The sequence below is a fragment of the Vipera ursinii genome (assembly GCF_947247035.1).
Source record: "Vipera ursinii genome assembly, chromosome: 4".
In the NCBI taxonomy this organism is placed as follows: domain Eukaryota; kingdom Metazoa; phylum Chordata; class Lepidosauria; order Squamata; family Viperidae; genus Vipera; species Vipera ursinii.
In genome coordinates, this window is record NC_139514.1 from 28,365,608 (window position 1) to 28,387,677 (window position 22,070).

The window sequence follows — 22,070 nt, forward strand, 5'->3', positions numbered from 1 at the left end:
AAATTTCTATTATGTCAGTGCACAAATTATAATATCTAAAATAAGCCTAACAGATACATAAACACATTCTAGTTTTATCTCATAAACATTTTCTATTTTAGATCCTGATAGATCACTGATTACTAAAAGGATAACCTTTAATGGTTCTCTAAGAACTCACTTTTTAAATCTAACTCTGGCTTTTTTTGTTTGCCAATCAGGTTTCCAGACCAAGGCCTTTGAATTGCCAGATAGGTTTCACTTCACTCCAATACATATCATTTGAATCGAAGGAGGCCATCTAGCCATCAGTGGTCCACAAAAACCAAACCATTTGTAATTATTATGTTGTTGCCCTGTTAGTTTTAGTCTCTGTATTTGCTCTAAAAACTTTATCTTCAGTTCGGTCTGGATTCCTCTTCCATCTGGGTTCATCTGCTTTAAATAGAGAGTCTTATCCAATTTTGTAATTAATGCTTGGCTATCCAGGCTTTCAGGAAACTATCTTTGTTGATCTTCCACATCCTCTATGTTAACATCACTATCTTGCACATTAAGTTTTCCCATAGTATGTTGTTGGTCCTTAAGGTTATTTGCCATAGTGATAGTTCCTTGTACTTTTAAAGTTGTCAGTTCTTTGATAGTTGTTGCTTATATTCCTCTGTCTCAATAGTGATATCTTCCAATTTTATTATATTCTGAAGTGTAAATTTTTTAGTTGCACTCTGGGTTTCAATTTGTGACTTAAGGTTGGCATGTAAATTATTAAATCTGGAGATAGACATCTCAGTGACTCTGTAAATTGTTTCAAGTATAAGGTTATAGTCAAGCAAGTTTTGTGGCTGATCCTTCTCCATTTTGTAATAATTATAAATAGTCCTTGGTGGAGGCTATTTTTCAAACAAAAATCACCTCCACAAGTCTAAGCCAAATTCATCTCCAGTTGTTTCAGGTTTTTATCTTAATGCCAAGGTCAGTCCAAAATGTAAGCAAGCTTGTTTGCCAATAGTATTCACTAGATATCCCCAGAGTACTTCAAAACCTTTTCAGACAGTATCTTTTTATTTATTTCTTTTTTGTCCCCTTTTTTAGACTAATAAGTAGAATAGTCCATTTTTGTAAATATAGGAACTTTGGGCCAAAAGTAGAAAGGCAGTAAGTCCAATAAATCAGTATAATTTAATACAAGGCCTTTTCTTTTCTCTCCCAATGTAGACAAAGGTCGCTCTTAAGGAGGATGGGGAAAAGAAATCCCTTCCTTCTCTCCTCGCAGGGAGAAGCAAATTTGAGAAACTTTTGGCAGGGAAAGTAGACAATTAGGAAAACAAGAAGGCAATTCTCACCAGGTTTTCAAGTGCTTTGTTATGCTTTTGGCTTTGTCAGGAAATGGCTAAATGATGGGCCATGGGAGTGGCCGATCCTTTCTTCTTCAGTTCAGAGAGTAGCTCCAAGCTGACGGGAGGGCTGCCGCCCTTCTACCGCTGACTGGAGAGACCTCTCCCCCGCTCATTGCCCCTCCATGGAGACTTTTGACCCCTTTACAGGGGCCCCCAATGAAGAAATCCAGGAGACATGAGGACCAATTCCCTCGTACAGCTGGGAGCACCGAAAATCGGGAACCGGTAGCTGTACATTGCCGTTCTCTACAACTGCGATATCTGGCATGTTGTGTTCCAAATGGTGATCTGTCTGTATTTGAAAGTCCCACAAGATCTTCATCCTCTCATTCTTCTTCTTCTTCTTCTTCTTCTTCTTCTTCTTCTTCTTCTTCTTCTTCTTCTTCTTATTATTATTATTATTATTATTATTATTATTATTATTATTATTATTATTATTTCTAGATACTGTTGCTGAATGGGACAATTCATTATTTAATAGGAATTCACTTGTTTTTCAAATTTAATTTTATTTGTAGTTTGCTAACACAGGCCTATTAGCCAGATTTTTATAGCAGTACAAGATTGTTACAGCAATACAAGGAATTTTTGTCTATGTGTGAAATGAAAAATTACACTTTTCAGGATCCTTATTTAGCTAGAATTGCATATTAAAAAACATAGGCTTTAAGGGTAGTATTATTGCCATTAGTATAATCAGAAACTCGTATCTTGTTTTATGCTATAATAAATGAAAATCATAGGAACAATAGGTTTTAAAAATAGTTTTGCAGTAATATTTTGCTTTAAGCAAGACTTGAAATATGAGAAAGGACCGAAACATTTGTAGGAAATAGAACTCTCCAAAGATGTGTGAGGGTAAAAAGCTTTATATTCTGTCAGTGAAAGTTAACTGATGATAAAAAGAAGGATGGTGCAAAGCCTTGAGCAGTTAAGGCCAAGAAACTTAGATGTGAAAGATACCAATATCTGATCACCAGTCTTGCCTTGCCAATGCAATGAGTAGAATAGATAATCACAGCAGCAAAAGTTAGCAGTGGCAGACTCAACAAACAGGTCAGGAATTTGGTAGTATAAGTGCATAAAAAAGGTACAGAAACAAAAGTGTCAGTGCATTGAAATAGAATAAGCAGGAAAAAAAAATCACAGAAGAAATGCAGAGAAGGTAACAGAATTTAGAACAATGGAAGACATGTCGTGAAATTTACTTTCATTTAGATATAATTCTAATTCAGCTAGCAGAAGATTCTGTACAATATTTACTTGCGTGTATGATGTGGGTGTTAGTGTGCAAAACCTTGCTCTTAAGTGACCCAACAGTTGTTTTTTTGCAATCTTTACTCCATTTCCACATTTCTGTAATTTGGAGCAGTGAAATTGAAGACCATTTTGTGATCAAAACAGTAAAGTAGTTTTAGTCATCTGGCTTCTCTTGAGAGGAGACAAATTTTCTTGCCATTTGTATTTCCATCTGGCATTTAGTAGTTACTGCAACCAGCAGAAATGCTTTTATTGCCTTATTTCATCTAGGGAAGACTTCTATTATTTTCCATATAAAACATATTGATGCCATTTTCCATGAAGTGAATCCTAAATATGTTTAACTAAGCATTAAATTTAGATTTAACAGGGTAGTAACTGTCTCCTAAGTAAATATTCTGAGATAAGGATATATTTAGCCAGATTTAACAGTTATGTGGCAAATGCAACTCACATTGTATGATTGTAAATCTTCAATAAATATGTTTTCTTTATGCATTGGTATTTAATTAATATATAATAACTCTTATTAACTACAAATGAACAACTCATATGATTAGATAGAATTAAGTAGGCACTACTGTATACTGGTAGAATTGGAAGCTTTAGATTAACCTCAATGAATGTATCACAAGCTTTGTTACAACTTTGCGTTATTGCACAATATTGTCCTTGTCAAGGTCACTTTGGACAAGGGAGAAAAAGTTTCATTATTCAAAAGCATATCAGTGCAATGGAGTCTTAATATTAATATTAAAGTAATGTAAGCTAATACCCATAAACTCCAATTTCTAGTATTCCCATGAGATATCAATTGTAGAAGATGCATGTATGTTAATATGCAACTGTATACTACTAAGACTCTTTTGATTGGATAATATACAAATCATTGTAGATAAATAAAATATGATTATTGAAAAGTTGATATTTTATTATACATTGAAGAAATCAGTTTAAAAGGTCAATGGTAGTAGACCTGGTAGAATTGATACCATTAGAAATGGTTAGTGGAGAATTTGGGAAATATGTCTACAGCAAAACAATATGGTCAGATATGTTTTATTCTATTTTTAAAAACCCTTTAAAAAGATGTTAGTGAGAAATTACCACTAATATATTCTAGTTTAAATTTTTATGGACATTTCATTTTATAATTTAAATCCAAAAATAAGAAGTCTTCCCTCTCTCCTTCTCTCCCTCCTCACTTAACTGAGAACATAAATAAAGCTTCACAGGGTGATGTAATTTTGAAACCACATGTAAAGATTCTTTCAACAGGGTTTGACTCTCTGTGATTCCATAGGTTTATATAATTCATGTAATTTTCTTGCCAGCAAGAAATATTCTGATTTTTTTTTTCAACTTCACAGTCTAGTCTACAACTGTGGGATTTCATGGCAATTTCCCAGCCAAATATTAATCCGGTTTAGCTGCGGTTGGCTAAGTGTTGCCATCTGTCCTGAGCAATTATTTAACCTGTGGCATTAAAAAGTATAAATAAACCTACATTTTGGTTCTTGCCTAATTCCAAAATGTGCATACTTATATTAAAAAAATGAAAGCATTAGCTCCAGGTTCTTTTTAAAAAAAAACACAGCAGTTTAATAAAGGATATCTTCATGCAGGAACAGGATACAGTCTATCCAGCTAAAGTATATGCATGCATATGGCAATGGTCCTCTGGGCCTCAGTAGTCTAAGTGTGCTTATTGATCTGGATGCGAATGTGCATCATCATCCAGCACCAGCAACCACTATGTGGGACTAAAACTAAATCAATACTACTGCCTGGCCTGCTTTTGTATCTCCTTCAACCTGGATTCAGCATGAAAACAGCCTTGCATATGAAGATCTTATTTTAACACACACAGTCTTATTTTATAGCACACAGAAACAATGTCCTGTTGTTTCCCATTTATAATTTGCCAATATTCACAGAATACTGGTTATTCTTCAATGATCTCATCCTTGAACACTGCTGAATGATAGCAACACATCACAATATTGGGAAAAAATGGTATGGTGAATGTTAATGCAGTTTTGCCCATTGCAGAAGTAAAAGAAATTTACAGCTTAGTGAGTATCTTCATAATATGGCAGCTGGAGTGAAGCAACAACAGTTCCTTTAGGCACTTGCCTAAAAAAACAAAACAAAAAAAAACAAAAAAACCCTTTTCAAATTCCTCCTTTTGTCCTTCAAAAACTCTCCTCCAAAATGCAGTCAGATACTAGCATCCTCAACATGAACATTAAACATACGTTTCTCATATATATATATATGAGTTAGGGGAAAATAAGATGGTAGCACTAGTTAAGCCATCATCCAAGGTAGTTAGCATTCTTGGTTGCTTGCCTGCTTATTTATTTATTTATCAAATTTATATGGATGCCTATCTCATGAATGTGATTTGCTATGAAGTTCTTTTCTTGTGCCTTGAGTCACATGGCACATTAGCTACTCTTTTAATGCTTCGTGGGTCAAGTTGGTGAAGCCGCTGAAATGAACTGGAGCTCAGCTGCCAGTCCTGGCATTTGGGGAGGACAGATGCAGCATTCACATTCCAGGCAACTCAATACCACCATTGTCTCTGCTCCAATTAGACCCTCACACATCAAGGGCCCAGAAGAGAGATAGGGGAGGAATGGCTGGTCTGAGATTCTGGTAGAGAATGTTTTATCTGGAGGAGAAAAATATGGGATAAAAGAGCAATATATGAATCAGAAATGCCAATTATCCAGAAGAATGTTTCATTTTTCGTCAAAGAAAAAATAACCAAAAAACAAACCTGCTATACTGACTTAAGTGGAGAAGAAATAGCTCCAGGTTTTCCTATTTTGTCACTCTATTTTCTGCAACATTTATTTCATTTTGTAGACCACATTTTGTTCATTAAAATTAGTTATTACAATAGGAAAAGTGTGTGTGTGTGTGTGTGTGTGTGTGTGTGTATGCATGCATGTACTTCAGAATCATTTTTATCAACCGGTCAATGCATGTCAGGCTAGAGCCACATTCACACAGGAAAAAAATTGTTGGAGCCACATTGTCCTTAGTGAGTAGAGTAAGCATCCAAGGCAATTGGGAGCACTATATTCTTTTTCTCACTGTCTTCCTCTTTTATCTTCTCCTTAGTCTCCCTCTTTTCAGACAGCAGACAGACAGGGAAAGGATCAATCACCTGTACTGACTGCAGCAGTAGCCTGTACTGACTGTACTGACTGTTAAAATGAGGGTGATGGCCATATAAATTAGGCTGAGGACTGCATGTAATCCTAAAGCAGAGATTGTCTGCCTCGGTTATGTAACAGCCTCTTTTTAATTAGTAAATATCAGAGCACTGTTGGTCAAGTCTGCAGAAATTAATGGCCAAGAGACAGCAATCCTGTTTTGGACCCAATGCAAGATTTTAAATAAATCAGTGAAAAAGGGAAGTTTAATGAGTGCAATTTTTAAATTTTGAAGTCAGATGTTACTTAGAGATGTTTTCAGAAATGTATGAAAAATTTCTTACGAAATAGTTGGCCCTTACAGGTAATGGATAATAGCAACTCTGATTTGTGCACAAAAATAAACTACTTGTGTGGATTAACAAAACGGGGACAAAAACTCATAGGCCCAAGACTTTGTTAATAACCATGGAAATAAACTGGAGAAATGAGGGTTATACCTTTATATCTACGGCGCTGACCTCACTATGTTTCAAGTCTTTTGGCCTACAGTTGATTCCCAAATCCTTGTAATCTCCCAATTTAAATAGGGCTGAGTAGGAGTCACACATACAGGACTCCACATAATATGGTCTGGCAAGTTACAGATACCTGAGATCAGGCCAGTGTGCTTGTGTCCTCTCCACTCTAAGAATGAACATTTAAACCAAGCTTATATGAATATAATACACACCCCCAGCCATTTCATCTTGCAGCAGCTCTTTCTCTCATTTCGAGCACTTGACTGGACTCTGTTCATCACATATATCACAGATTGGCAAGCCTGCCACTGGATGCCACAACTCACCTCATGGTGCTTGCCAAGCTGTAGCGACTCCTATATTCAGCCAATGCCTCACAGAAGTTCAGTTCTGCTGAGCAAGGGAACAGCTCTAGGGTTTCAGATTTTAAAAAAGAAGAAATCTAATAATAGTATGGCCACTAACGCTGAATGAAATTTGACTCTGTTTTGTTTTTTTTTTTCATTTTCACTTGCCCATTGTCACCTCACTATACTGTCCTCCCTCCCCCACCCCGCTTCCCAATTCCCATAGCCTTTTGTTTTTCTCCCTTCCTTTCAGTTCACCAATCCTTCCTTCTGCCAGCCACCCCGTTTCCCTCCTTTTTTTTTTCTAACGGTCCACCACCCCTCTTTCTAGGAAGGGTGCAATGCCTCTAGCGAAGCTGTTGTCCTGACAACCTAAAAGAGCATCGGCGCTTTGGCCGGGACAGGCTGACCAGGCGCCTCTGGCGGAGTGGCTTCCCGGAGTGGGGAGGGGGGGGGACGAGAGCGTGGAAGCGACTTTCCAACCGAGTCAGGCAGCGAGCAAGACCCCTTTCTCCCGCTTCTCCCCCCCCCCACCTCCGCCGCTGAGCCGCTTGCCCGTTCCCTCCTCCCTTCGCTCCGCCTGGGAAAGTGGGTTAGGGAGAGAGAGAGAGAGCGAGCGCAGAGACTGCCGCGCCGCTCGCTCCAGCCAAAGCACCCACACGCCGGAGGAGCGGGAGGAGGAGGAGGAGGAGGAGGAAGGGGGGGAGGCAGGGAGGCAGGCGAAGTCGCAGCTCCTCGCCTTAGGGGGCTCGTTTGCCCTTTCGGAGCTCTTTTGGACGCCTTGATTTGTTGGCTTTCGTCTCTCTCTCTCTCCCCCTCGCTCCCCTCCCGTCGGGGGTCTGGCTTCTCTGTCCCTACCCTCCTCTATTTGTGTGTCTGTCTGTGTGTCTGTCTCTGTGTGTGTGTATGTGTGTGTGTGACCGCCTCCTCGCCTCTTTCTTCGTTTCCATCCCTGTTCGGCTTGCCTGGGGGAGGGGAGGGGAGGGGAGGGGGGGAGAACTTAAACAAGCCAAAAGAGCGCGCGCGACAAACAACAAGGCATCATCTCTTTCCACCCCAAGGCATCGAAAGGGAGGGGGTCGAGGGACCAAAAGCGTAAAAAAAAGAAGCCAGGAGGCAGCGAGCGAGGACCAGGTCGGGAAGGAGACACCTCCCCCCCCCCGCCGCCGCCGCCAAGAAGCCGAGAGAACTGGTCAACTGTGGACAGGCAGAGTTGTGCGTTTTTCGATCGCTGGCCGGATATTACTGTACCTCTCTCTCTCGCCTGCTGCCCTCTCCCTGTTCTCTTCTCTGGGTTTAAGTCCACCATCCTCCAGGCACCGAGAGTGATTGAGAGAGATAGAGAGAGAGAGAGAAAAAAAAAGTCCATCCTTTGCAACTCCAGCCATGGTGGGAAGGGCTCAGCCCGATCGGAGACAATTCCCGTTGGTCCTACTGAGACTGCTTTGCCTTCTCCCTACAGGGCTGCCGGTCCGCAGCGTGGATTATAACCGAGGCACTGACAACATCACGGTGAGGCAGGGAGACACAGCTATCCTCAGGTAGGGGGCGATCGGCCAACTTTTCTTATCGTCTTCTTGTCTCCCCGCTTGAGAGTCCTGACCGGGGCTGCGAGTGGAGGGCGGGTGGAGGGAGAGGCGAGTATGTGCTCGTGAACCTCTGGATGTGACTAAGGCAGCGTTTCCCAACCTTAGGAACTTGAAGATGCGTGGACTTCAACTCCCAGAATTCCCCAGCCAGCTATGCTGGCTGGGGAATTCTGGGAGTTGAAGTCCACGCATCTTCAAGTTCCTAAGGTTGGGAAACGCTGGACTAAGGTGTTCGTGTGAGATTGATTTTTTGAGTCACCCGAGGCCGCTTGTCTCCCAAGTATAATTGCCCTACCCTGTTTCTCGGGGCAGTGTACCCAATGCATCTTCTCCTCCTTCTCCAAATCACTAGATTTGCCAGAAGCTTGTAAAGAACTTCCCATTGTATATTAACCATCTGGCTGTTGTTTATTTAAAAATATATATATATATAAAGAAATAAGAAAAAATCTGTTAATGTATGATGTTTGTTGTGGAGTTAAATAGGATTTTCAGACAGTCTTCAAAAACTTGTCTTCTACGGCTCCTGAATGATTGTATAAAATATATCTAAATGTGCTTTGAATGGAGCTGTTTTTATTGGATCAGTTCTGTTGCTGATCTTCCTGACACCTCTTGTGTTAGTTGGTTATCCAGACAAAATGAAGGAGAAAATAAGTAGCCAGAAGGGAAAAATGCAAGTTGCCTTTCTCTTCCTGCCAATATTTAAATGGCAGAAGAAACCCCTGAGCACCCACCCACATTATTTATTTATTTGAATTTTATCCTGATTTTTATTTTGTACAACTCAAGTCAGTGTACATAATGTGAGAGGTCAGAGAAAAGAGTTGTTATGGAAGTAACCTGTTTTCTTCCCTCTCCATTATCACACTCTTCCAAAATTTAAGCACTACTTAAGTGAATTATTTGCTAGTTGTTCTGGCTCTTGTACAAATGGATTAAAATCCATTTAACAACATAATTCATTTATGATGTTAAAAAAATCTTTGGACAGCTTAAGTGCAATGTTGCAATTTCAAATGTGTATGGTTTCTAGTCAGGTGATTCTGAGTTGCCTGTGTGGCTTGCTCTGTTGGTTTTCCTTGTTAAGCCTAGAAGAGAGCTGAGTTCAGTGCATATCTGTGTGACTTGACTGATGGGAAGCTGCCTCTTGGTGTTTGTACTGCCTGTTCAAATTGAGATTATATAAATCCTAGTCACTTTAAATCTTGAATTAAAATTCCCTCTCATTCATACAAATAAACAAATCCTTACACTGCAATCTGCTCTACTGTATTTAAACGTATATGTTATAGAAACCATGCATGCACCAGTATCTGCATTCTGCATATTGTGGCTATAAAGTTACTGGATGTGATTTAGAAGAGAGTAATTTATGCAAAGAACAGATATTGCACAGCTGTCAAAGATCCAGGGAATAGTTCTTCAGAAAACATAAGTGACTACACGAAGTTTTTACTCTATTTCTGTGGAATTAAACTTGATAGCTAGCAGATTCTGCCTTTGAACCTCAGTATTTTTTTATCCACCTCTCTGTTTTGCAGCTGGAAGTGCATCTTTATTACATGCAGGGAAATAGTGTGCATTCCTTGTATTTTGAGCACATAATACTAGCGAGAGGGGTTTTAGACTGGAAAGCAGTAGTCTTCTATTCATTTCATGGGCTAAGAGTGTTCCGATGTTGGAATATACTTTCAGCAGGACCATTCCTCAGCTCTTCAGCCTTGCTAACTTGCATGTAAGATTTTCTACATATAGCAATAGGATTAAAGAAGTAATTCATCTGACTTGCATTCTGTGATAGAAAGCTTCTGCTGAGCCAGAAACACCAAACCTAAGTGTTATCTGTGACTTTAGAGATCTCTCTCTCTCTCTCTCTCTCTCTCTCTCTCTCTCTCTCTCTCTCTCTCTCTCTCTCTCTCTCTCTTTCTCTATCCACAGCCCTTCCCTGTTGCAATTTAGTAGTTAACCCTTTTGGGTAGGGCTTTCCTGTTTTTCTAGTCTTTCATTTTAAATGCATAGCGTAGACCCTGGTTTGATCTCCCCTTTTCCTGAGTAGCACAGAAGGGAGTATGTTCAGCTTCACTGTGTACATATGGCACTAGCGTAGTCGTTAAGCTCACTTACCCAGCTAGGGTTCATTGGATTTCTATTTCCTACTTAACCTTGCAGCTCCGAAGTTTATCTACAGATACAAGATGCCCATAATGCACTTGCTGCAATGATGTATGCAGCCTGCAGGATAGTGGTGGAAGAACATGTACAGATTTTATTCTTTTTTAGAGTTTCTCAAATATGCATAGGTAGTTAGTTTCAGTAGGTATTTAACTCTGTGTTAGCATCTGGGGGCAGGGAGAGAGAGGGAGGGAGGGAGGAAAGAGAAAGAGAAAGGAAGGAAGGAAGAAAAAGAAAGAAAGAAAAAAAGAAAGGAAGGAAAGAGAAAGAAAGGAAGGAAAGAGAAAGAAAGAAAGAAAGAAAGAAAGAAAGAAAGAAAGAAAGAAAGAAAGAAAGAAAGAAAGAAAGAAAGAAAAGAAAGATGTAATATGTATTGGCATCCAGCAGAGAGAGACACACTATGGAAAAAAAGCAAGCACAATTTCTTCCTTTCATCAATTTACCTCAAACAACAGTATGTCAACTTCCATGCATAATGATTTAACTAAGAAAGCCAAAGAGCTGTCTATAGAAGTCAGAGTTTCACCATTATGATTTTAAAAAAAGTTTGTGTGCTTTATAAATTTTGCACGTTCCAATTCAGATTTTATCTATCTTGGCTTGGAAATATATGCATGTTGCACATAAATTTGCTTACTTTAAAGTAATTACATTAAGGATGTGTTTAGTTAATGCTGTAGCCCACAAATGCTGACAAGTACTAGCTGTACAGATTTTATGCTTTTCTGCACAGATGATGAAGACTGGCATAGTTTATTCATTTCTAGCACTATCCAGTTTTCATTTGGGAATAAAAGATCTAGGATCATAGTTTATGACCATACCACAATTTGCTTGCATTCAGGGTCTTATTTGTATAGATACATTGTACATTGGCTATTTGTTCTCTAGAAAATGATAGAGACTAATTATCAGACCACCCTACATAAAGTTGTGTTAACTAACTAAACCTTAATGAAGTGGAGATAGGGAGTGGCACTTATTTAATACCTATTTTACTGCTTTTAAAATTGAAATCTTGTCAAGATAGCTTACAATATGATTAGTACAATTAAAAATCAATATGTTAAATTGATACAATCAACAGCCTTCAACATGACACACCTCTTTTTTTGCAAACACTTCTTTCTATATGAAAGTATGGGCAGATGCCCAATTAAAGTATCCTTAGCTAAAATTCTGCCTTCGAGTAACTTCTAGATCAGGCATGTCAAACTCGCGACGTCACGTGATATCGTGCGACATATCATGACTTTTTCCCCATTGCCGGCAATGGGGAGGGCGCAGTTTCATCGTGATGTATCCGGCCCACAGGCTGGCAGTTTGACATGTCTGTTCTAGATAGAGGGGATAACTTCAAATAAATCATGGAGAACTTGTGATTCTTCATCACTTCCCCCCCACACACACACACACTTGTTCTTAGTGAATTCCACACTAGTTTAAAAATCATATCTAAATATTTCCTGATTTACACTTAAAATCCAACTTTATCTCTCTGTGATTCTTCTCTTCATCTGAACCTATATTCCTGTAATTTAATAGAATTAAAGAATAATTATTGACTTTTATATAAAAGCTTTGCATAATCCAGCAACATACATAGAGTTGAACATACATGTACTCCTTACTTACGACTACAACTGGAACCAGAATTTCTGTTACTAAGCAAAATGGTTGTTAAGTGCAGTCATTAAGAAATATGGCTTTTCTCAATGACTTTGCTTGTCAGAAGCTGACTGGGAAGGTTGCAAATGGCAATCACATGACCCCCAAGATGCTGCAAATATCATAAATGCAGGCTGGTTGCTGTGCCTGAATTTTGACCAGGTAATCAAGGGGACACTGCAACAGTCATAAATGAGGACTGGTGATAATTCACTTTTCTCAGTGCTATGTAACTTCAAACAGTTGCTTAATGAATGGTTGTAACTCATGGACTACCTGTATACATTTCTATCTTATTCCTCTTGAGTGATGACACTAAATCAGTGGAGGGCAACCATTCATTGTTGAGGAACAAACACACTTAAGATATTTAGAGTAGAGCACCAGCTGGCATGACAGCAAATTCACTGGGCTATATGAAATCTTGCAGTTCTAGATTGCCTAGAACTGTGCAATTTTATATTACATCAGAAAGTAAGAAACATTATAGTTTTGAATAAGCCAAAATTAATTATATTTTTCATATTAAAGAAAAAAATTAGTACAGTAAGAATAATTGTTTGATAGTTAAAGAAAAAAAAAGTCTAACTGACTTATGACTATGAAAGCTGAGTTAAAGGGGAGCACGTGAAGTCAATCCTATTCACATAGGAGGAAATTGTGATTTCCCATTATACACAAACCAGAACAACTTTCCATTTTTGCACATATCAATATCTTGCAACAGTGATCATATATAAAAACAATTTGCCTTGACTTTTTTTTAGTTGCCTATCCATTGTTCTCCCTATAAAATAGTACTGGTTTTAAGGTGAATCTTAGCCTTTAAAATTTCAGTATATGTATTTGAACCCAAAATATTCTGATTTTTTACAAGTCCACTAAACAGGATAAAATGACCCTTTATATTATATATATTGCCAACATAAATCTGAAGTACCTTTATACATTTTAGACATTTTTTTTCTTGAATCATGTAGCAGTACATCAATTTATAAGCATTTTCCTGTAGATTGTAAAATAATGTGAATGTCAATGCTTTTAGTATTGTTTTCCTACTGTTCCAAGACTATGTTGTGAATTTCATTAATTTCTAATATATGAATTCGAGTTTGTATTTCACTTCAGAGTTTTCCAGATCAGGTTTATGAAGGCTGTTTCTCCAAATTGTTGTTATATTGAAATTTATGAATATACAGTATACATTATGTAGCTTTATGTAAATAGAATTAAAGTAAATGAAATAGAACAGAATAACAGAGTTGGAAGGGACGTTGGAGATCTTCTAGTCCAACCCCCTGCTCAGGCAGGAAACCCTATACCATTTCAGACAAATGGCTGCCCAAACTCTTCTTTAAAACTCCAAGTATTGGAGCATTCACAACTTCTGGAAGCAAGTTATTCCACTGATTAATTGTTCTAACTGTCAGGAAATTTCTCCTTAGTTCCTGGTTGCTTTTCTCCATGATTAGTTTCCATCCATTGCTTCTTGTCCTGCCTTCAGGAGCTTTGGAGAATAGCTTGACTCCCTCTTCTTTATGGCAACCCCTGACATATTGGAAGACTGCTATCATGTCATCCCTAGTCTTTCTCTTCTTTAAACTAGATTCATTAAATAAAACTCAAGTGCTGTTTCTTATGACGAATGGTGAAATGTGAGTCCAATGCATATAATTTATTTAAAATGCTTAATTTTAAGCTTACCTCTCAAAAGGGATCCTAGTATTTGAAGTTAGTGATTAATAAAACTGTCATTTTTATAAATATCTAATAAGGATATTCAATGGTGTGATGTTTGCATTGTCTTTTCACATGGAGTGGTATACCTCATCCAACACTATATAATTGTAAAAAGTTTTATAGATATAACTTATCTGTTTATAATGAGATATACTGGAGCTTACATTTTTTATAGAAAACATACATGAAGTGGAGATGTGACATTTTATTTTATTTTCTAAGAAACAATCTTCAAAATGTATTGCCTATATGAATTCATGTGCAAAACACTTATACTTCATTGCATTTATATAGCTAAATTTTAATATCCATCTTCCTGCTAAGATACCATAAGTGGTCTAGGGAGAATAAAACTAAATGCAGGTTACTACATTTAGAAACTGTAAAATATAAATTTAGCCAAGAAAGACTACTATTAGAGGATGTAACCAATGTATTTGAAACTATTATTTATTCTTAGCCTAGCCTTAGAACAACTCACCATGGATTGACCCCTGTATTAAATCTACTCCTCTAGCCAGTGCAGATTTGTAGGTGTGTTTTTTTTAACTTCTTAGCCAAGGTTTGGGAAAGAGAAACTGGACCAACTTACTTCCATGCCCTGGGTACAATCAGAACTGAGTGTCTTATTCCTAGTCTAACATGTTGTCCATGCTTGCTGCCATTCACAATATTATTGATAGTTATTATATCAATAATATCAAACAAAATTCACTGCTTTGCTGAATAAAACACAGGAGTATGTTATAAATGACTCTATTCCAGAACTCACTGGACAGTAGTCTTTCAATGTCTCAGCGGAAAACTATCAGATCTGTGTCAGCAATAGCTGAAAGATATATACCACTGAAGGGAAAGATATATATGGGTTTACTTAGAGACAGAAAGATTTCTTTCCTATGTCAAGTAGAACTTGACATTTATGGAAGACTAAGCTTTTTGCTGCCTCATCTTTGCCAGAATGGAAGCAGTGGCATTCTGGAAGATCCATTTTCTTACTTATTGCTCTTAGGCCTTGTCTTACTTGGCATCTTTTTGATTTCCTGCTGGTGTTCTGTATAATCTGACCTTTTGTAGCTTTCTGCTTTTAAGTGTGTCCAAAAAGAGATAGATTACCTTTCTCTCAGTCTTTACTCCTGCCTACCATATCAGCTATAGCTACCATATCCTAACTGAAGACAAATTGTGCTAAGTACCAATTCCTCCTACAATTAACACAAGACAGGATGATAGAAAAACCATTTATCTAGCAGCAAATAGTGGGTTGCAACAAGGTAACTACTTTCAATTACTTCAGGAAAGTATTTATTTTTGGAAAATAGAGCACTATTAAAATATAGAATAGAATATAAGTAGTTATTTCTTTAGTGAGGTAAATCTATTTGAATTTAAAGTTTAGGCAAAGGGACTCATTAAAGTTTATTTTTGAATTCTGAATTCTTCTCTAGTACCCCCAACCTTTTGAGCACCTGGGACCGGTTACGTGGAGAGAGCTTTTTCTGCGGACTGGAGGGGGCGTGGTTTCATGTACGCCCTTGCTTGTTAGAGCAGACCAGTTTCTAGCATGCTGCGGCCCAGTACAGGTCAGCAGACTGGGGGTTGGGGACCCCTGATGTATGGCACAGAGAGACTTAAAAACAAAATCAACTGTCATCTGTCTTTCAATAGAAGAACAACTATAATAACTAGTTGTTATTATTATAGTCAATTTGTAAAGGAATAGTTTCAATTTCCTTTTGTAACTGCCATCTAGAGAACTGGAAAAATCTTGTTACCTGCCTGCCATTGCTATTTGACAAGAAAACAGTGGAGAGAGGAACTGGATTGATGAACTGATGGACAGTTCTTTACTCCTTCACTATTAACTTTCTAATTTAGTGCAGGATTATCAAGTGTTTAGTATTTTCCAAATAACATATTTGTTACAACATTTCTATTCTCCCAAATTAATAGACTGGGTGGATTACCATATTCTATAAACAACAACAATTATTTACAGCATTTTAATATGATAACAATAATATGCATCAGTCAACCTTAATCTAATAATTGAACAACTTAATTGAATGTATTTTATCAGTGAGGTTTTATATATATATATATTAGTTTTGTTGTTAGTTCAAAGGTTAACATTTTGTCATAACTTATTGGAACTGTTTTAGGCAGGTAAAAAATAGAAAAAACACAGGAAATAAAATTAAGAAAAAGAGAAAATGCAGTAGATAAGAAAAGGAAATAAAAGAAATATTTTAAAAATGACTTCCAATAAGTGTTTTCCGGTGAAACTGGTCTATCAGGGCTATCTGGTCTACCAAATAGGGGACGGAGCATACTGCTTCCACTTTCATCTTTCAGCCCCAATCTATGAGCCTTCACAGGCAGTCACTTTTATGACAGACTATTTGTGTGTTAAATTTAAATTTACCGACAGTCTCCCTTTAATTCTTTGTCGCTAAATTTAAACTTAACACACAAGTGACTTCCAATCTTTCTTACAGTAGTTAAAAACATACTTCTTGTCACTCTGCCCCATCATTCACTTCTTCCCATATTCAGTCCAAATCCAGAAATCATCAAGTTATTTTTATCCATTTTTAATAAAATGCTTATAGAAGGTTTCTAGACTTTTAAGGAAGTTCTATTGTTTATCTCTAATAAAAAATCATTTTTGTCATTTCTGCTAATTCTATTATCTTTACAGTCCAATCTTCCATGATTTTATAGTCCACACTCTTAGTAAGCTTCTTGCCTTCAATGAATTTTAAAACGTTGTGATTATTTATTTCTTCTTTTTTTGGTCAAAATGGCATTCACCAAGTGATATACTTGCTCTGTAATTTAGAAGATATTTGTGGCTGTCAAAGTATTTACAGTATATCCTAGTTGCTTTGGAAAGTGGAGTTTGAGTCAAGCCCAGTGTCCTTAACGCAGGTTCTGCATGAGATTGAGAACATGATCTTTCTTTCTCTCCTGGTGCTTGATCTGCTGTTCATCCATAGGTTCCATCCAGATTCTGTGGGTTTGGAGTGCATATGGGTGATTTCATAGCTTCTCCTTTATCTGGAGAAATTCTGCAGAACTAGGCTGACTGCCAGTCACTGGACTTTGCCTCCAATTATTTGAGACATGTCAGTTCTCCATTGTCACCATTTCTCCTACCTTGGAGTTCATAAGGTCAACATTTTGCAGACAGGGTGGGAATAGAGAGAAGAACTGGCTAGGTGAAAGAATGGCTAGACAACTTCTAATTAAAAAATAAAATAACATTTTGAGAAAAAATAAAATTTAGCAAGTTCAACCCAAAAGCATCCATTTTGGAAAGTTGAAAAGATCCTTTCAAACAACTTTTGACTCCTGGTGACTGCCTAGATTAGTCCCTGCAGTTTTCTTGGAAGATTTTCAGAAATGGTTTGGCATTCCTAAGACTGAGAGAGAATAACTAGCCCAGGATCTCTCAGCTGGCTTTGCACCTTAGTGGCTAAGGCACCAGCCTTATAATCTGGTGCCTTAACCACTACCATAAATTGGCTTACCAAGACCTTTTGGTAATAAACTCAAATGTAGTGTTTGTTGGCCTTCATATATTTCTAGAACCAAAGATGTACCTAAACTTTCTTCAAGTAGAATAGTTATATATAATAACTTTAAAATTTCATAAACTTGTAACATTCAGATAAAAGGAAGGAATCTATAAATTAATTCACTATTATAGTCTATTATCAATTTTACAAATACCAGCCTACACTTAAGACTGTTTCATCTGTTACATAAAATAGAACAGCAAGAATGGTTCGCAAGAGTATTATTACATTCATACATATGGATACAAATATAGATATAATATCTACACCTCAAATATTTACTCAATAAATCAGTGTTAAGTGTGCAGGAAAAGGATATGGACTATTATTCCTGCATGCATGTGTTTATTACTTAAAGCTGTTAAATAGTATTTAAAAACAATTCACAGAAAATGGATGTTTAAGAAAAGAGGGTTTTCATTGTTTTATCATCAATAGAGTTGTAACTAATGAACCAGATTAGTGGTAACAAGGATCTTTCTATTCATTGTGGAAGACCTCTGGGTATGTTAATCTAGTCATTACTCTATTATATCTCTACCTGTTTTTCCCAATATATTCTTATATTCTTGATGGGTTTGAGATGAACAAGCAAAAAAGTCAAACTGAGACAACTCAGCCATTAAGAAAAGTCTTTAATTTTAATAAATTTAGGATTAGAAAATGTGTGCTCTAAATTGGAAATGACTTATACAGTTTATAAGTCAGCAACTATTGAACGCTATTCCATAGGCTATACCACAGAAAGGAGAGCCATACTTCTTTTAATTGGCATAAGCAATCAAATAGATGATCATCTAAAGCAGGGGTGTCAAACTGCCAGCCCGCCGGCTGGATGTGTCATCCGGAGCAGCGCCCACCCCATTGCCGGCAATGGCAAAACCGTCCCAATACATTGCATGACATCACGTGATGTCACAAGTTTGACATGTCTGATCTAAAGAAATCATAATATACTTACATATTCATTGATATAGCAGAAACAGTATGTATGAAGTCACCATAGAAATACAACCTTTGGAAGTGAAGCATAAATTGTATACTCTCATGTAAGAATGTAGAAAAAGTTCATAATGTAAGGAATGATAAAAGAAAACAATTCTCTAAAGCATGGGTTTTTTTATTTCATATATATTCCAAACACAACATCAAAACTTTACATATACATACCTAACAGACAGATATATGCACAGTGGGCAGGAGAGAATCTTGTAAAATATATTTTATACTCCAGACTTTCTCAGAGAAACTGTCTGGAGTTTGGAATATATGCACATAATAATGCATATCTCATCTCAGAAGTATATTTTCAGGGACTTAAGGTAGGTGGTTTAACAAATCAAAGATGACACCTACCTATGAAAACAACAGCAAAATTAGTGATTGATATACATGTAGTGATATCATATCTAATTTATATCTTACATTGAAGACATTGGTGGACGAAAAACTGTATTGGTTATATTTTCTTGGTTCAAAGCTGTTCCCTTGAACAGCTGACCACCCCATTCAATTTATTGCAAAATATCTTATGTTTCCTATTTAGAGATTAGAAAGTAGGACAATGTCAATTCTAGTCCTGCCTTTTACCAGTTGGGTGACTTTGGGCCAGTCAGAAAAAAGACAGTAGTAAGCCACTTCCAAAAATTTGCAAAGAAAACTGCAGGAACTAGTTCAGTCCGTTGACAGGAATCGACACTGATTCCAAGGGCCAAAAATAAATAAATTTAACAAAATTAATATAAACATGCAAACTACATATTTTATACTCCACAGATGGGTCCCAGGACAGAAACCTCCAATTAGTAATTGATAGCATTGTGTATCAGTTCTCATTCAACCAGATCTAAAAACCATTGGAACGTGGACATACAAATCTTCAACACATAATAACAGTGACAATAATATTATGTATTATTTCTTTAGTTATAGTTTTATATCTGCTCTTCCTCTTTTACTTTTAAATAGTTTGTAAATTGTTTTGTCCTGTACTTGTTTTTTTATTAAAATAAACTTTGACTTGACTTGGATACGCTAATTAATGTTAATCAAATACCCAATTTTTAAAGACTATATACCAGGGGTGTCAAACTGCTGGCCCACAGATGCGTCATGCTGAAACCACACCCACCCCATTGCCAGCAATGGAGAAAAAGTTGCATCATGACACATCACGTGAAGTTGTGAGTTTGACACCCCTGCTATATACATTCTATCAATCTACCCAAATATTATTTTATCAATCTTTCCAATTTTGGGGGAATTCAATTTTCTATATTATGCTGGTGAGTATATGTTAGAAAATCTTTGAACATTTTATCTCTCTTCCCACCTCAACTTCAGATGAGGAAATATGTGCCATTGATAAGCTTCTCTTCGAAGCTTTTACAGAAGTACCCAAATTAACAATAGCAATAGCACTTATATATTTATATACCACTTCACAGCCCCTTCATGAATTACTGCCTTGTGGTGGCGATGGGGCTTGCATAATTTAATGAAGCTATGAGCTATGGCATGCAGGGCCACCCAGATGGACAGGTCATAGCAGAGAGTTCTGACAAAACGTGATCCACCGGAGAAGGAAATGGCAAACCACTCCAGTATCTTTGACATTAAAACCGTATGGACAGTACCAAAAGGCAAAATGATATCACGCTGGAAGATGAGCCCCTCAGGTCAGAAGGTGTCCAATATACTACTGGGGAAGAGCAGAGGGCTAGTACTAGTAGCGTCATAAAGAATGAAGCGACTGGGCCAAAGCCGAAAGGACGCTCAGCTGTGGATGTGTCTGGTGGTGAAAGGAAAGTCCGATGCTGTAAAGATTTTTTCTCCATAGGAGCCTTGGTGGAGCAGTGGGCTAATGCCTCCTTAAGTAACACCAGCTGCCTGCAATTAGTGCAGGTTCGCATCCCACCAGGCTCAAGGTTGACTCAGCCTTCCATCCTTCCGAGGTAGGTAAAATGAGGACCCAGATTGTTGGGGGCAATAAGCTGACTTTGTAATAATGCCACTTGGGGCCCCCCGAAAGCCCTAATAAGCAGCCATATACATAGAATGAAGGCTATTGCTAAGCACATTGGTTTGTGCTTAAATTGTAAGCCGCCCTGAGTCTTTGGAGAAGGGCGGGTTACAAATGGGATTTTAAAAAAAAACACAAAAACCTGGAATGTAAGATCCATGAATCAAGGAAAGCTGGACGTGGTCAAACAAGAGATAACAAGACTGAATATCGACATCTTAGGAATCAACAAACTAAAATGGACAGGAATGGGTGAATTTAATTCAGATGACCATCAGGTATACTAATGCAGGCAAGAATCCCTTGGAGTCGCGATGGGTCGGACACGACTTCGCAACTAACAACAACACAAGAACCACTTCACAGTGCTTTACATCCCTAAGTGGTTTACAGAGTCAGTATATTGCCCTCAACAATCTGGGTCCTTATTTTACTGACCTCAGAAGGATGGCAGGCTGAGTCAACCTTGAGCCAGTGAGAATCCAGCTGCAGGTAGTGGAATGCAAAGTTAGCCTGCAATACTGATTTCCAACCACTATGCCACCACGGTTCTGTTCACACTCAGGTGATAGAAGCCTTTTCCTTGGTGACTATAGAAGGTTAAAGACCTTGTAATAGTTGTGATTCACTTTAACTATAGCAGATGACTACAGAAGACTTTATTTTTACATGACCTGCTTCCTGTGTATTTTCCACTGTCAATCTTAAGTATAAAAACCTGATGTCCATACACGCTCTACTAAACAAAATCCATTGGCAGGAAGTATCTATGGCTTTGGATAGGAAGTGAAATTTTCCCTTTCCCTTATTAAGCTAACAGGCACTTAGCCAATTATTCAGTCACAGTTTCAGCTGTATTTACGAAGAAAAAGGAAACAGTGCAAACAGCTTGTGTCTTTGGGGTTTCAGCTGAATCCTTGTGTATTTTTACCTTCTGTGTTTCAAACTTAAGGGAAGAAACAAGGCTGGGAGGAAGGTAAGAAAACTGTGTACTCCAGAAGTGGTAACTTATAGAATATCTTAAAACCACAGATTGTTTTACCTGTGTGTGCATATGCATGACTTTAAAATCTTTTGAAATGAGAAGGAGAACTGAGAGAACTATAACACTTCTAGTATGTGAAAATAAATTAACGTGTTTTATAAGCCTGCATAATTTCTATGATGCCCACAACAGAAAATTGAGAATACAAAGTAGTAGCAGAAGCAGCTAAAATGCTGTATTTTTGTGTCTATGCCCTATTTATTCCAACTATAATGTCATAAAATCTATTTTAGCACAGTTTGATAAATACAATCACCATAGTAAATTCGGAAAGACCAATGTTATGTTCCACCCTTTGGAGGATTGAGATATGGAATTGGGCAGCATTGAGAAACAAGCATATTTATTTACTTGAAGGCAAGGGGTTCTTAGTCCTACACCTCACATACATTAGCTGCATTGTAAGTTTAGCTAATATTGTTACATAGGTAAAGGTAAAGGTTCCCCCGCACATGCGTGCTAGTCGTTTCCGACTCTAGGGGCCAGTGCTCATCTCCGTTTCAAAGCCGAAGAGCCAGCGCTTGTCCGAGGATGTCTCCGTGGTCATGTGGATGGCATGACTAGATGCCAAAGATGCAC

At 37.6% G+C, this 22,070-nt stretch overlaps 1 protein-coding gene across 2 annotated transcripts in view; it reads left to right on the plus strand.

Annotated features, from left to right (window-relative positions):
• Positions 1–8,057: 8,057 nt before the first annotated feature.
• LSAMP (limbic system associated membrane protein) overlaps positions 8,058–22,070 on the plus strand; it is a gene marked incomplete at both ends in the record, with an annotated part of 509,570 nt that continues 495,557 nt past the window's right edge. For both annotated transcript variants that reach the window (XM_083362799.1, XM_083362800.1), the window contains one exon: positions 8,058–8,212. In XM_083362799.1, the coding sequence (XP_083218925.1) occupies positions 8,058–8,212 (155 nt within the window). The remainder of the gene's footprint in view (positions 8,213–22,070) is intronic.